Source organism: Oncorhynchus masou, chromosome 5 (genome assembly GCF_036934945.1).
Source record: "Oncorhynchus masou masou isolate Uvic2021 chromosome 5, UVic_Omas_1.1, whole genome shotgun sequence".
Classification (NCBI taxonomy): Eukaryota; Metazoa; Chordata; class Actinopteri; order Salmoniformes; family Salmonidae; genus Oncorhynchus; species Oncorhynchus masou.
In genome coordinates this window covers 25377084-25394004 of record NC_088216.1, presented here as the reverse complement: position 1 = coordinate 25394004, position 16921 = coordinate 25377084, and the positions used below count along the sequence as shown (strand labels likewise).

At 42.6% G+C, this 16921-nt stretch overlaps 1 protein-coding gene and 1 long non-coding RNA gene across 2 annotated transcripts; one reads left to right on the top strand and one right to left on the bottom strand.

The window, feature by feature from the left end:
- Positions 1-246: 246 nt before the first annotated feature.
- Positions 247-3500, top strand: LOC135537955 (uncharacterized). The gene is made up of 2 exons (XR_010455304.1): positions 247-386; positions 1098-3500. It is a non-coding gene; the product is annotated as an uncharacterized LOC135537955 (long non-coding RNA).
- A 1875-nt stretch (positions 3501-5375) lies between these two features.
- Positions 5376-16599, bottom strand: utp6 (UTP6 small subunit processome component). The gene is made up of 19 exons (XM_064963941.1): positions 16337-16599; positions 16161-16245; positions 16026-16067; positions 14910-15002; positions 14739-14786; positions 14573-14636; positions 13620-13738; positions 13362-13439; positions 13200-13281; positions 12978-13059; positions 12713-12888; positions 8969-9048; positions 8739-8816; positions 8400-8579; positions 7280-7360; positions 6857-6966; positions 6587-6653; positions 6236-6308; positions 5376-5912 (listed from the first exon to the last, which is right to left on the bottom strand). The coding sequence occupies exons 1-19, from the start codon at positions 16426-16428 to the stop codon at positions 5758-5760; spliced, it is 1785 nt and encodes a 594-aa protein (XP_064820013.1). The 5' UTR covers positions 16429-16599; the 3' UTR covers positions 5376-5757.
- Between the last annotated feature and the right edge of the window lie 322 nt (positions 16600-16921).

The following is a 16921-nucleotide window of genomic DNA, read 5'->3' as shown; positions in this document are numbered from 1 at the left end:
GCATATTATAGCCTAATGGGCATAGTGGCCGTTATTAAGAAACATCTTAGAATTTATGTAAGCTTGGCACTAGGCAATATTAAGATTTTAGAAGATTATTATATTGGCCCGTCATTTCTTTTGCGCTCCTACTTCTTTTGGTGGTGTGGTGCGACTCCACGTGGCAACAAATTGAGGATTATTGTCGTAACAAGAACGAATAAACCCAAAGAGCACGCCCTACTCTCTGTGCGTAATGACGCACTTGCGCAGGAGCAATGTCACAGTCGCAACACCGAGACAGCGCCACCGATTTATTCTAAACTGAATAATAATTGTTATAAACCACAGATACGGATGTTCATCCTTATTCCAACAACGATTTGCATAACATTTCCAATCCCTTGGTGAGTATTATTCGTGTGTGTGTAATAGTCGCATAATGTCGCGCTGGCGAACTTTGACTCGAGTTTCGACCAAACGATGATGTTGATGATGCGGTTTTTTAAAAAGCTCTTGTTTTGGCCAAGTAAATTATCGCAATCAATATTATTTTATCTCCTTCCTGTGTCATGTCCTGTTAAATATTTGCTAAATGCCATTGGTTACAAGGCCATAGAAGTTTAGGAATATGGCGCCTCGATATTTGCGCACATAGGCTATTCAAATTGGTCCCAGTTTTGAGTTGTTTTCTCGTGGGGTACTCATCACTAATTAAATTAGATTTTTACATTCATCATTTTATTCCATCGCAGCGTTCCTTATTTACTAAGATGAAGATTGTCAGGAGGGACCAACAGGCTATATCTGTGTCCTGATGTCAGACAGTCAGCTGGTGTTAGTCTCGAAGGCTACGTAACAGCTGGTCAAAGATGAGAATGATACCTATTATAGAAAAACAGCAATCATAACATGTTGTGGATGATGAATGAATATCATATTGATAAATTGCCTGAACAATCACAGATATATCACCTGTCAGGAAAACTGGCTCAAAGAGCCTGTATGTAGAGCTACTTCACAGTTTCCTCTTTCCAACTGCCCATATGACCTCCATTTAACGGGTCAAAGGTCACCATAGTGTGCCCTGTGTGTACCTATCTCTCATTCCCCCCCAGTGAGGGTCGTGTAGTGGGGCCCGTGAGTGGCGGATGAGGCTGGGGTCCAGCTTCAGCGGCGCCCTGCAGCCTCCCAATGGTCTCCCCCACTATGAAGGCACTGGTGGACGCTGTGTGGGCGGTGTGGAGCATCGGTGCCTCCGTCTATGACTACATCCACACCAGCGCCATGGAGGAGCGCATCCACACGCTGGAGACCGTCATCACCATTCACCAGTGTGTCATCGCAGCGCTGACCGCTGGAGTGGTGGTGCTCTTCACCTACATACTGTTGAGGAAGCACTGAGGGGGAGTGAGGAAGGAGAAGCCACGCAGGGCCCAGGAGGCTAGTTTTGAGGACAACACAGGATTACCAGAGTGATCAGAAGCATTGAGAGTGTGGGTCTGGAAAGTCATCCAGAGCCCTGGAGAGGCCTACCGGCCTACATGGATTAGATTGAGGAGGACTTGATTAATAAGGGATTTTGGCTACTAGAAAAGTTTTTGGCTATTTGGCCTTTATCTCGGCTGCCAATTGTACCATTCTACTGCAGAGGTGTTGCTGGACACTGTGTCTCAGAGTCAATGGTTTCACTCACTTTGCACACATGGAAGATGAAGACATGGGCAGAGATGGGCAAAAGATGCATGAAAATATATCTTTTTACAAATACAAATACTTTAAAGACCAATGTATCAAACTAAAATACAAAATACTTTTGTGAAGAATTGTATTTACTACAACAATATTCTTAGTAACAGAAACAAAAAAACATTTAACTTGCTATGACTGTAATATGTGGTTGTTCATCTACCTTGGTTGAATGCACTGACTAAGTCACTGTGGATAAATGTCTGCTGAATGACCTAAATGTAAAAATGTAATAATTGCAAAGCACACTTGGTATTATTATTGGCCTTATTTTGTGGGCGGAGCTCATCAATAATACCCAGCATGCTTTGCAGGAGTACATTTGTACATTTACATGTTGTTCATTCAGCAGACACTCATATCACACCATAGTGCCGTGACTTCTGATACCAATGCAGGGTGAAAGGGGGCCTCCAAATGTTGAACCGCTATAAAATAAAAAAGGATATAGAAAATGTATTTTGAAAATATAAATGACAGGTCTCAAGTATGTTACAAACTACATTGGATTGTAGTTCAGGCCAGTGAAATACAAATGACAAAATACTCAAAAGCAAATGAAATATGAATTTCAATTACATGTAACAGGAATACTGCCCATCTCTGGATGTGGGGATGCTAAAACCACAGCGACGACTCAACCTGCAGATTGTAATCTAATAACGCACTAAAGGGATGATAACTATCATTAGGTTTGACTGCCTTAATATGCCTCAAGTGGTTTCACTCCCCAGATGGAATAACATTATTAGTTAGTTTGGTTTTCATGTTGGCTCTAATTGATTATCCTGCCTGTATGATGCATTGGAAAACTGGAAACTCCCTCTTCAAAACCATAATTGTACTAGGTGCCAGCCCAACAGTCTACAGATCTATAATTGGAAGTCTTGGTCATGAAGATGAAAGTGTTCACTTAGAGGTTAACTATTATATCACTCAGTGAGGGAGAGTGGAATATCATGGGACGGGCTGAATGTATTCTCAAAAGGCCTTATTTGTTGTAGAAAACTGGCCTCAAGGTTCTCCTGTGAATTCCTCTGTAGGAGAAGGAGTTTCTGTGAAGCACTCAAAAGGTCAATACACTGGTCGCCATGAATGCCATTTAGTACAGTACATGTTCTTTGATAAAACTCCTTTAAAGCATGTTTATTTGATAGTCTTGTAATGCAAGACTTTGTAGTGGCATTTCATGGCGTTAGTTGAACATGGCTATAGCTGTGAAGGTTACGTCACTTGAAAGAGTATTTAGAAGCATCCTTACCTGTAAAATATGAATCAACCTGAATGTTTTGGTACATTGTTTATAAATGTTTCAGTAATGATCACTCTTAACATTTAAAAGGGTATAAAACACATTGTCGGACTTAATATATTTATGGCAGTTTAAGTGCAATGTTATGCTGTATAGTTAATTTAAATTGTTCACTTGCTACAATATGACGAATACACAATGTTTGCCCTATCATCTTGTTCAGATTGTCAAAATGGGCCTCAATGGAATGTTTCAGGTAAATCAAATGTGACTTACAGGTGACAAACTGCCTCCATGGAAACAAAACATTTAATCACCTTCTGGATCTTTGTGTGAATGTACAGTGCCTTCAGAAAGTATTCAGACCCCTTGACTTTTTCCACATTTTGTTAAGTTACAGCCTTACTCTAAAATGGATTAAATAAAAACATTTCCTCAGCTATCTACTCACAATACCCAATAATGACAAAGCAAAAACAAGTTCATAGATTTTTTTGCTAATAAAAAAAAGATATGTAAATATGGTTTCTGTTTTTCATGACTATTCAGACCATTCAGACTATTCAGACCATTTGCTATGGTCGAAACTCGAAATTGAGCCCATCCCGGGTGGCGCAGTGTTCTAAGGCACTGCATCGCCCAGGCTGCGACCGGGAGGCGACGCACAATTGGCGTCGTCCGAATTAGGGAGGCTTTGGCCGGTAGGGATATCCTTCTCTCATCGCGCACTAGTGACTCCTGTGGCCGGCCGGGCACAGTGCATGCTGACCAGGTCGCTAGGTGTTTCCTCCGACACATTGGTGCGGCTTCTCGACCTTCGTCTCTCCCAAGCCAGTAAGGGAGTTATAGCTTAAAAATAAAGAAAAGAAATTGAGCTCATCTGTTTCCATTGATAATCCTTGATGTTTCTACAACTTGATTGGAGTCCACCTGTGGGGCCTCCCGGGTGGACATGATTTGGAAACCTGTCTAAATGAGATCCCACAGTTGACAGTGCATGTCAGACCAAAAACCAAGCCATGAGCTCAAAATAATTGTTCGTAGAGCACCGAGACAGGATTGTATCGAGGCACAGATCTGGGGAAGGGTACCAAAACATTTCTGCAGCATAGAAGTTCAAGGTAACACAGTCGACTCAATCATTCTTAAATGGATGAAGTTTGGAACCACCATGACTCTTCCTAGAGCTGACCGTCCGGCAAAACTGAGCAATCGGGGGAGAAGGGTATTGGTCAGGGGGGTGCCCAAGAACCCAATGGTCACTCTGACAGAGCTTCAAGTGGTAGAGTGGCCAGACGGAAGCCGCCACTCAGTAAAAGAACTCGCTTGGAGTTTGCCAAATGGCACCCAAAAACTCTCAGACCATGAGAAACAAAATTCTCCGGTCTGAATGCCAAGCGTCACGTCTGGAGGAAACCTGGCATCTAAACGAGGATCCTACGGTGAAGCATGTGGTGGCAGCATCATGCTCTGGGGATGTTTTTCAGTGGCAGGGACTGGGAGACTTGTCAGGATCAAGGCAAAGATGAACAGAGCAAAGTACAGAGAGATACTTGATGAAAGCCTGCTCCAGAGTGCTCAGGACCTCAGACTGGGGTGATGGTTCACCTTCCAACAGGACGAAGACCCTAAGCACACAGCCAAGACAACGCAGGAGTGGCTTCGGGACAAGTCTCTGAATGTCCTTGAGTAGCCAGAACCCGGACTTGAACCCGATCGAACATCTCTGGAGAGACCTGAAAATAGCTGTGCAGCAACGCTCCCAATCCAACCTGACAGAGCTTGAGAGGATCCTCAGCGACGAATGGGAGAAACTCCCCAAATACAGGTGTGCCAAGCTTGTAGCTTCATACCCAAGAAGACTCGAGGCAGTAATTGCTGCCAATCGTTCAACAATGTACTGAGTAAAGGGTCTGAATACGTAAGTGACATTTCACTTTTATTTTGAATAAAATAGCAACAATTTCTGAAAACCTGTTTTTGATTTGTCATTATGGGGTAGGGTGTAGATTGAGGGGGTAAAACTATTTACATTTTAGAATAAGGCTGTAACCTAACAAAATGTGGAAAAAGTCAAGGGGTCTGAATAGTTTCCAAGGGCACTGTAATGGTACGAAGGATCAGGAGAGTGCAATGTTCTGACTGCAGATAAGGCTTCTGTAGAGCTAAATCTGGTTTCACAAAGCACTGGTTGGTGATTGGACATACTGCCATCCCTACGCTCCAATCTGAGTAAGCAAGTCAGGGGTCGTTCAGGGACAGGGTCATAATACTCACATGTATGTATGTAGTCATGTGACGCACTGGTTATTAAAACAGAATAACGATAATCCCATGTGCTACAATGTGATATTGACCTACAGACAGAACACTGTAGAAACACCCTGACCAAGGAGACTATTCATGGTTTTATTTCAAGTTAACAGTGACAAAGTTAATGTTTTGTAAATACATAATGTTATTCTTACTGATGTGTACATTAACATAACTATCTTCAAAATGAAATGATTCAAGTTGTAAACTTGCATGAAACACCACGTCGTATACAGAATGCAAGGAAATGTGAAGTACAAATTTAACTTGTCATATAAAAACAGAACAGCTTGTTAACCCTGTCTCTATGTAGTTGCCCTTAACCACAGATCTACCTTAACCATTAGGTTGATCAAATATATCTGACTATCAGTGGTTAGATCAACTTCTACCTACTCATCCGAACTGCAGTAAGCAGTTTCCTACAACACTGTTGGACCAGCGAGGGGGGGTTCAGGTGTGTTCTAGATGTGTCCAGTCTGCAGCAGGGTGTACTGGGCAGTGAATCTCTCCACACTCTCCCCCTCCAGCATCTTCATGGCTCTCCAGTGGATCATCCCACAGTTTTCTGGCTGGCCGCTGGGCCCAAGCTCCTCTCGGATGTACTCCAGCCACAGATCTGGAGGGAAAAAGCCATATACAGTCCTGAGTGACCATCTCAACTTACTTTATCCCAGAAAACTACATGGAAGTAAAGGTTTATATGCATGCCATACTAAAACACCTCAATCAGCTAATCAAAGTTGCTGTTGAATCAGGTGTGTTAATGTTGGGCTGGAATAAAAGCCTGCAAACCCTGTAGTTCCAACCATGTATGTCTTGCTCATTCTTCTACTGGCCTACTGGAAGTCTTTTAGTTGTTAGTGTAGCAACTGACATGCAATGATCCTTGTGGGACTTATTTGAAATGGGCTGCTTTGAATGTGCTTTTCAGAATCTCACCATCATCTGTGGAGCCGAATTCCCTCAGGGCTCTCTCATAGAAGTCCCTCAGGTTGCTCATCTTGGGAGTCTCCTAAAAGAACAGTCACACCATTCCAGTTAGTACACCAGCCTTGACAATGACCATAGGAGTTGGCTATACAGGACAAACAGATCTGAGAACAAAATCCTAACAGTAGTGAATAGGTAATCCCTCGATACAACATTTTGTACATAAAGCCACAACAATATGTGGCAATATTGGAACAACAAGCTAGTTTGAGACTATGCTTTGGTTGGTTACGACATACATTTGTTAGAGCATGGACATGTGTTTTTGTTTCCCCATCCATTGTGACTCAACTCACTCACTTGATTTTTCTCCATCTGGATCATTCTGGTGAAAAAGGCCTTGGAGAAGGGCCGGCTCTCATGCAAACTGGAAAATAAGAAAAGGGTACCGCTTTGTTTTTCCTTCTATAAAATGCTGAACTTAAATGCATATAAATAAGTCATCTAAACGAGGATACCTTGTTGTACAAAATAACTACTGTGAATTAGAAACATCATTGTAATGATTGCCTTCACAATGCAGAACTAGTGGGAAATAAATAATCTAATAGTACTATTCATATTCAGTACCTTGTGAAGGTCTTCCTGGCTTTCTTGTAGCCTCCGGCCCTGTAGGACCAGTCAAGGTACTTCTCCTTTATCTCCATGGAAACGGCAGGCACCACAGACAGCAGACCTCTCTGAGAGCAGAGGAGAAACGAGCTGTTACAACTAATTCTCATCCAACCAGACATTGTATGTAGGGAAATATGGTCTTTTGACCAATCAGATCAGCTCTGAAAAAGAACTGATGTGATTGGTCAAAAGATCAGCCTATGAGGCACTACTGCTTTTGCACTATGACACAATGGAGACTAAGAATGACATAGAACTAGAAAAAGCTTGGTCAAATCACTGTCTGGACCTAGCTTTGAATTATCACAAGTGTAAACTGGTATTGTATTAAAATGTCATAAACTAATGTAATTTGAGAGGTTGGGCTTGGTTCTGTACCTGAAAGAGGGCCTCAGTTTCCTCTGGGCTCTGTGATGTCATGCTCCACTCCACCTGCAGCTGCCACAGGGGCAAACTCAACTGTCAACAGACAAGACCAGGGTGGTTAACATCAAGTAAGATGCTTCTTTTACATATAGAATATTTTCATGGGTTGCTGGGCTTAAATTGTTACCGGTAAGTACACAGATTTTTTAAATTTAACCTTTATTTAACTAGACAAGTCAGTTAAGAACAAATTCTTATTTTCAATGACGGCCTAGGAACAGTGGGTTAACTGCCTGTTCAGGGGCAGAACGACAGATTCGTACCTTGTCAGCTCGGGGATTTGAAGTTGCAACCTTCTGGTTACTAGTCCAACGCTCTAACCACTAGGCTACTCTGCCACCCCAAACATTTTTGTAATATACTTCCTTTCTCATAAATCTTAAGTCAAAATGTTTTTTACATTTTACTATATTATTTCGCAACTCACATTCCCGGATCAAATATGTCTTTGTGACTACATAATTAAATAACGAATTGGAGGGTGACCATACGCCCCCTCACAGTCAGCCCTTCTCGTTAGCCGCCCCTTATATTGCACAACACCCGTCATAACATTAATAGACTAGCTACAAGATCCACATTGCAATAAGTTGCCCAAATTGGTGCAATAACAATAAAAGGATATGTTATGTGTCAGTTCAACGTCTACGAACGTGAAATCAACAAAGTCCTGCTCTACAACATACTACCCACTGGGCACAGATGTCAGTTACGTCTACGAACGTGAAATCAACAAAGTCCTGGTACCTGGTATTAGTTATGGGTTTTTACAGTACCTGAAGAATTTACCTGTAAGGAAAGTCTACCCGGTATTAGTAATGGGGTTTAACAGTACCCGAAGCCATTCTGTCAGATTGTGTCATGTCATTTGACCACGGGAAAAGGAACTACCACGTAAATACTGCACTGGGGGGGTTTGATTGAATTGAGCCCTTCCAGTCATATTGGAACTGATTTCTAGCAGGGAATAGCAGTCATTTGATGAAGTTAATATGCTGTAGGAAATTATCTGGGACAGAGTTGGAGCTGCCCCACTTTCACAGCAGCCCTTAGTGACCGTGTGTGTGTGTACCTTGGGATTCACGTGTTTCAGGGCGTCCTGGAATAGCTTGCCTGTGGCGCCACTCCCCAGATGCACCATCGTCTGCAAGGCCAGGCACCACACGTCCACAGATTGTCTGTAGCGCTGGGTGGCTGCCATGGCAACCGCAGCGGTCTGCTCCGAGTCTCCTGATGAGAGTAAGACCTGCAGCTGAACAGACCGATGGAGGGACACACGCACAGGAAACCATTTCATGTTGTGAACCTCATGTATCCTATTGGTTGCTATGCTGTATGTTTGTACGTTAGAAAGCCTATGTTTATACACTTGCTGTCCTAGATTTACTCTTTCCATAAGACATCTTTTTACCCAGTTCTTGTAGCATTCCTCCTTCAGCAGCAGTGAGTCGTGGGCACGCTGAAGCACTGCCAGCAGCCTCTCCTGCCTCTGAGGGATGCCAACACACACACACACAAGCCAGATTTCAGTCTTAGAAAACCCTACACTAATTTCACTAATATACTAGATCATCAATCTATCAATATTCTTCCCTAAAAAAGTGCTCATCGGCAATTATAGTCACGGTTTGAAATGTTAACCTTCTCCTTCAGCTCCTGGACGTTGGTTTTCCTCTTGAACCTCTCCAGGCAGAAGGACACGTAGCACGCCCACATGGCCTCTGGAACACAGCAGAGAGACCACCCATCACTAGGGTTGTTGCCGTGACTGGCAGTCATGAGTCATGACCGCAGTCAAATTCTACATGAAAGTTGAGTCACAGTACTCTCATCCTATGCTCTCTGTACATGAAAAAGGCACTGATGCGTTGTTAGTACCCAACTCGCTAACGATGTCAGAAGGCTAACGGCCTGCTACTCAGTGCTTTATTGTCCCTCTAATCACTCTGATATGAATGCAAATGTAGGCTACAATGTTTGACCTCACTATGATCGATCAATTTGAAGAAGTTCAACAGCAGATTGAAACAGTGGAAAACATGGTCGTTGTGGATCTTGTTTCAAAGACAAATAACGAAAAGGGACAGCGCTTTCTAAGGTGATGATTCATGCAAACATTTAAGACGTCGCATGTAGAACACCCATATGCATAGACCCCTATATGAGCCCATGGCTGAAAAAAATGGATTGCAGTTATACAATACTGCATATTAAGCACAGCAGAAAAACATGTTTTTTTAAAACTAATTTTAAGATGTACTTGGTACATAATTGGTGTAGGCTACAAACTCTAGTAATCCATTTTGAGTGTGGACTGCAGTATTATGCATACTGGATGGACTGGTTACCTTATGCTACGCTCTAAAATGTTCTCTCTATCAATCTGGGAGAGAACGTATAGGCCTAGGACGGTGTTCCCCAAGCCTGGTCCTTGTGTAACCCCAACAGTACACCTGGACAAACACCCCATATTCAACACATTGAGGGCTTAATGATTAGCTGACAAGCTGAATCAGGTGTGCTTGTCCAGGTTTACAATACAAATGAGTACTGGAGGACCAGGGTTGGGAAACACTGGCCCAGGCCATGTGTTGCTTCGTTGATTGTGCAGGGCGGACTACAATTATAGTGAATTTGTATTTGATATTATTAGGATTTTGAATAACCTAATAATATGGCGTTTTAAAAATATTTTTTTATAATTAATAGGCTGACATATTACCTTTAGCTACAGAATATTTCACCACCGTGCGTTTCCATTTCCTCCTCTCTCCCTCATTCCTTTCTCCAGCGAGCAGAGAGAGGAGCCGTCGGCAGTTTAATGAAATATGTTTTGTTGTGAAAACGTGACTATTGATGTTCCTGAATAGATTCCACTTGGTTTCCCAAATTAAGCACTGGGTAGCGGCAGGAAACAGGTTTGGAGACACCATGGCATACAGTTTGAGCGGAATATGATCCGTCACGCAGCGAGAGGATGCTCCTCAAACAGTGGTTGATGCGTGGAGTGAAAGTTTTCTTAAAAGCCCAGACATCTCTATATGCAATCCAGTGTGAAAGCAGAGTTATACTGGTTGCCACAACAAGCAGAGGATACCAGTGCTACTATATTATTCAGCTGCTAATATACTATTCTGAAATACATTTTCTTCATATCATGTTTCTTTACACCTGCCTAAAATAAATTATGGATTTGTGATGGTGTATATTAGTTGGAATTTGTTCCAAAGGCGGAGGCCTGGAGATGCTAACCGGGTTTGTTAATTAACCGTCAGTTGGCATGACAGTTACCGTCTGACAAAATGTAATGACTGCCACAGCCCTACTCATCATTTACAGATGGAAAACAATCATGGTGTTTGTAGAGATGGGCATGAGTAATCGAGTACACAAACAGACATCATAACATGATGTTCAACCAGATTTTTCTTCTTCAAATACGGTAAAACTATTTCTCATTTATTTCAGAACTTCTCAATATTAAAATGTGTTATATTGAGAGAGCGGGATTAACTATCACATTACAACTTCTTTATTTAAGATTTTAAAATATAAATGGCAAATATTTGATGGCAAGTGCTTCTGATTGGCTGAGGGGGGGGGGGGTTCAGGCACAGAGTGAAATGGGGACCATCAGCATGGCGGCCAAACGCAGTAAGGGTTGGAAGTATATTGCATAGTTTGCAATGCAAATATCAAGCTCTCCTGTCATAGCATAACTATCACCATGAAAATTATGCTTATCAAGCGCAAAGAAACTTTCTCGGAGGGGGACAAGCAGCAGCAATCTTGCACCGCATCTACTGTCACTGAAAAGCACCGCTGAGATCCCGCCAGAGCCGAGCAGTTTATTTACTTAACCCATCTTTACGTAGTCCTTTTGATTCCTAACAGAGGGCTTCTACAAGCAAGTGCCACCACTAAGGTTACTGTCTTCTTTAACATTGTGTTCCACAATATAATATAACCAGTTGATATTACGGTTTCAACATCTTTAAATGGCACTTGTTTTTTGACTGAATATATATGGGGCAATTAACAATGAGGATTTTTCTGTATGATAAATTAGGCATTGTTGCGCACTGTTGGCATACAGACAAATGCCCCCAAAAAATCCAGTGCAGGCCTTGTTCTAAAAATATATATATTTTTTTGAATACTCGAGTACCAGGAAAAAAAACTAATGCGAGTACTCGAACAGTAAAAAAATCAAATAAAAAAAAAGAGTAAAATGCCCATCCCTAGTTGTTTGTGACCAACATGACTTGAAGCAGTGTCACCTGGACCCCAGATGACGGCATTAGCCCGCCTAGGTTTTGGAAGCAAATGTAACTTTTCAGGTCTCAGGCAACGTTACCCATCACGAACGTGGTCCTCGAACCTCCTCCGTTACACTTCATCCAACACGTCACTTCTGTCGAGTTGTGTACTTATTGTATTGTGTCTATCTGTGCTGAGGTCTATATTTGCATTATGTTATGTCTACCTGTGTTAAGTTTCGTGTTGCGTCTTACCCGTGTGCTTGTAATGTGTTGCGTTTGTCTAACCTGTGTTGGTGTGTGCATTTCTGTTGGTTGTGTGTACGTACCGGTGTTGGTGTGTGCATTTCTGTTGGTTGTGTGTACGTACCGGTGTTGGTGTGTGCATTTCTGTTGGTTGTGTGTACGTACCGGTGTTGGTGTGTGCATTTCTGTTGGTTGTGTGTACGTACCGGTGTTGGTGTGTGCATTTCTGTTGGTTGTGTGTACGTACCGGTGTTGGTGTGTGCATTTCTGTTGGTTGTGTGTACGTACCGGTGTTGGTGTGTGCATTTCTGTTGGTTGTGTGTACGTACCGGTGTTGGTGTGTGCATTTCTGTTGGTTGTGTGTACGTACCGGTGTTGGTGTGTGCATTTCTGTTGGTTGTGTGTGTACGGTGTTGGTGTGAGCATTTCTGTTGGTTGTGTGTTGTGTTGGTGTGAGCATTTCTGTTGGTTGTGTGTACGTACCGGTGTTGGTGTGTGCATTTCTGTTGGTTGTGTGTACGTACCGGTGTTGGTGTGTGCATTTCTGTTGGTTGTGTGTACGTACCGGTGTTGGTGTGTGCATTTCTGTTGGTTGTGTTACGGTGTGTGCATTTCTGTTGGTTGTGTGTACGTACCGGTGTTGGTGTGTGCATTTCTGTTGGTTGTGTGTACGTACGGTGTTGATGTGTGCATTTCTGTTGGTTGTGTGTACGTACCGGTGTTGGTGTGTGCATTTCTGTTGGTTGTGTGTACGTACCGGTGTTGGTGTGTGCATTTCTGTTGGTTGTGTGTACGTACCGGTGTTGGTGTGTGCATTTCTGTTAGTTGTGTGTACGTACCGGTGTTGGTGTGTGCATTTCTGTTGGTTGTGTGTACGTACCGGTGTTGAGGCCATTGAGGCCCTCCTCGTAGACCTGGCAGCAGCGCTCCTCTCTCCTGGCGATGTCAGAGGCCCGCCCCTTGGCTGTCTGAAGCTCCTCCCCCACCGTTGCCTCCAGCTCCCGCTTGGCCATGAAGTCCCACGTCAGTGAGTCGTCTGTGTATTTGCTCTGCAGGCTGGGGACAGGACATTCAGCATGGTCAGTGTGTGTTGTGTCATGTTGAAAAATGAATACAGAGATCAGCAACCCAAAATGTAGCCATACTCTTGTATAATGGTGTCCTGTAGTTCTTTAGTGAAGTCAAAGATGGCGGCGATGGTCAAAAGAGACAGGATGAAATCGGCTCCTATGGACAGCACAGAGAAAACCATTAACATCTACGAAACATTGTCTCTACTCTCTTAATAACCAAAGTAGACATACGAGATGACTGTTAGGCAATACAAATGGCATAGAACAAATACAATGCGATGGAATACAGCTCACCTTGGATTTTCCCAGTAGCATCTCTGTACACCAACTCGGCCAGTTTGCCACTCATGATCTCAGGGGAGAACTCGTACCCTCCCTGTAGAGTGAAGAGGACAATCAGTGACCCAGTACAAAAGAAGAAACTCAAAGTGTGTGTGTGTGTGTGTGTGTACTTACCACGTCCATCTTAGCCTGCTCCAGCTCCTTCTTTTGCTTCCTCAGTTTCTCAGCGTGCAACAGCTCCATACGGAAGTACTGTTCAGATAGAGACACGGGTATCAATCATCCTGGGGGTTTTAATAGTGGTCCTTCTACATTTAGGCTTTTGTGTGCATTCATGTTTGCTACCACAGCACTTAGATTTCCATAGCATCTCAGCTTCGAGCCAAATATGGTAATTCTTCAATTCATTGAAAATCAAATGCCACTCTGTACCTCTTGGTAGACCTTCTTGCTATCCGGGTGGAAGCGCAGGGCACGCAGGAACAGGTGTCTGGCACTCTCTGACAAGTTTCTGTCCTCCAGTTCGCTCTTGGCAGCCATGATCCAGAGGGCTGGAGAAAGGTGAGGCAATCAATGATTCTGCTGACTAGGCTGTCATCCACTCAAACAACTGGGGCAATGATAGGACCCTGTGTAGTGTAGATAGTGGTCCTTTGCAGCTCAGTTGGTAGAGCACGGCACTTGTAATGCCAGAGTAGTGGGTTTGATTCCCAGGAGTACCCATATGTAAAATGTATGCACGCATAACTAAATCACTTTGGATAAATGCATATGCTAAATGGCTTACTATTATACACTAAGTGTACAAAACATTAGGAATACCTGCTCTTTCCATGACAGACTGGCCAGGTGAAAGCTATGATCCCTTATTGATGTCACCTGTCAAATCCACTTCAAAATCGGTGTAGATGAAGTGGAGGAGACAGGTTAAAGAAGGATTTTTAAGCCTGGAGACAATTGAGACATGGATTTTGTATTTGTGCCATTCAGAGGGTGAATGGGCAAGACAAAAGATTTAAACGCCTTTGAACGGGGTATGGTAGTAGGTGCCAGGCGCACTGGTTTGAGTATGTCAAGAACTGCACCACTGCTGGGGTTTTCTACGCTCAACAGTTTCCTGTGTGTATCAAGAATGGTCCACCACCCAAAGGACATCCAACCAACTTGAAACAACTGTGGGAAGAATTGGGAGTCAACATGGGCCAGCATCCCTGTGGAACACTTTTGACACCTTGTAAAGCCCATGCCCCGACGAATTGAGGCCGTTGTGAGGGCAAAGGGGGGTGCAACAATGTGTTCCTTATGTTTTGTACACTCAGTGTATATTACAAGGACATATGCCATTGACGTGGTATGTCACCATAGTATAATGATGATAAATCTACCTGGTTTCTCAGGATGAATGGCAAGCATGGAGGAGAACACTTTGCTGAGTTGAACCTTTGTGTTCTATTTGAGGAGATAACAAAAATAACCGTTTCAGCACCAGAACACAACATGTATTCAATGTTTATCAGTAAAGAACCAAAGTAAAGAACCAACCAAACTTACCCATTTCTTACAGAAAGCAATGTGAGAGAGCCACAACTGCACATCATCCTGCAAAAAGAGGAGATCTAATGTGTCTGTCCATTGACTTCTTTGGTGCCTTCTGCATAACGCTGTTTGATATATTCAACATCCCGTAGCTAATAGCTAGGTCATATAGGGCTTGTACAGTACCTTCCATTTAGTTGTGGCCCTTCTGAAAATGCCGTTGATCCTCGAGATGATGGAATACTCTATCTCCTCTCTTTTGAACTGATAGCCGATGCGCTAAAAATGAAGCATGATGAGGAACAAATATGAACTCCTGATACAGATTAAATATCTCCATAGAACTTCAAGTGGATTTGCAGGATTTCATTGGTTGTAAACTATAGCATGATACCGAAAGTGGATATTATTATTACTGGATTCTGTCATTGCCATGGCGCTGTAAGGCAGCCAAGTAGAGAGCTCTGTATATTTTGGATTTTAATGTTGTTGTTTTTTTGATAAGTCATTGAGTGTTGATTGGATATATATCTGGTTGTTTCTACCCACGAGTGATGGCAAGTCTGCTTGTTTAGGCTAGCTAGATAGCTAGCTGCCGACTAACGTTTGCATTTAAAAGACACGTCAGACTCAGCACCGGCTTCTATTTCAATTAAAAAGTGGAACATTGCCTGTCCGACCTCGGAAACAGACAACTAGGCTTATGTTAAGCTCTGCCTTATAAGACCTGACTGCATTGTGGAAAGGAAAGAGTGTTCGTAGTGAGGATGACTACTGCTCTGGATTGACATGTGGTGAGCTTTTTTGTGCCATAGTAAGTGCAGAGACATCACCCAAGTGGATGCACAAGTCCAGGCTACAGAGAGGTTGAGCTGAGGACGACATCAGGGCTACCAAGCCAACTCCCTCACAGGAAAGCTACAGATAGGCTGACGACATCAGGGCTACCAAGCCAACTCCCTCACAGGAAAGCTACAGATAGGCTGACGACATCAGGGCTACCAAGCCAACTCCCTCACAGGAAAGCTACAGATAGGCTGAGGACAACATTATGGCCAGCAAGCCAAATTAAATGCATCACCATCACACCAATGGGTTAGGCGGAACTCCCCGAAGCTGGCTTCATCAACATCACTTTCATTGTTTTGTTAATCTACCTAATTGTTATTCTCTTTATTTGTAGGCCTATACCACAATTCAACTTGTAGCTGCAAATGTGTAGCCTACAAAATGAAATGAACCAATGAAACAAATCCAATCCAAATCATGTGTATAATAATTAATATGAGATTCAAAACTTACTGATCTTCTCTTCTTTATCAGCTCTAATACATTGATTTCATACTGAAAGAAATAAAACAGATTAATAAATTGTTATTGTTTTTGATTGCCCATACTCACATTTTCCAGCTGTATTCACTGGTATTTGGCACTCACCTGAATGTATGCAATGAAGTCAACTTTGGTTATGATCAATCGATGCAGTTTGTATTCTAAAGCTGTCGCCCTTTTTAGCATGGATCTGTAATTGAGAAATTAATCGGATTTAATACAACTTCAAAGATTTTTGCCAACATTGCTAGTTAGCTAAGCTAGAGTGTTTTTCATCTTACTTGACTTCTTTTTTGCTGAACAGTCCCACTCTCTCCAACTGTTCCAACTCTGGGATTCGATTCTCGATCCGCTGTTGGACTATCTCAGCCATCGTCACTTACTTGGTGCTTTAATTTTGACTACCTTCTGTTGTAAATGTTATTAAAGTATTCCGTAAAAACAAGAATAGTGAACTAAATTAGCCCAAAAGCATTTTTCACACGTGTGGAAGTTGTGATTGCTGTACTTCCGGTTCCGTGCTTCAACTGAGTCCGTGCAAAAACGTGTGAATTTACAATAAATTACCGCTTGACACGCGAAAAACTCGGCATTGGTCTTTATTATTAGACCATGCATTATAATCATGTGTAATGGTCTGCATTTACATTCACCATAAAACATAGACAGTACATTTCCTATTTCATCAGTTTTCTGGTTTGCATAAGTTCAGAACTGAGAATATTTGGCAACAACTGTTTCTGCAACATGTGTATTGATTTATAATTGGCACCAGAAATATGCAAACGGCTAGGCAGAAAAGTAAACAAGCTTCACGAATCGTGCCCGGTTGGTGGAAATATTTCCCGCAAAATCGTTGAAAAGCA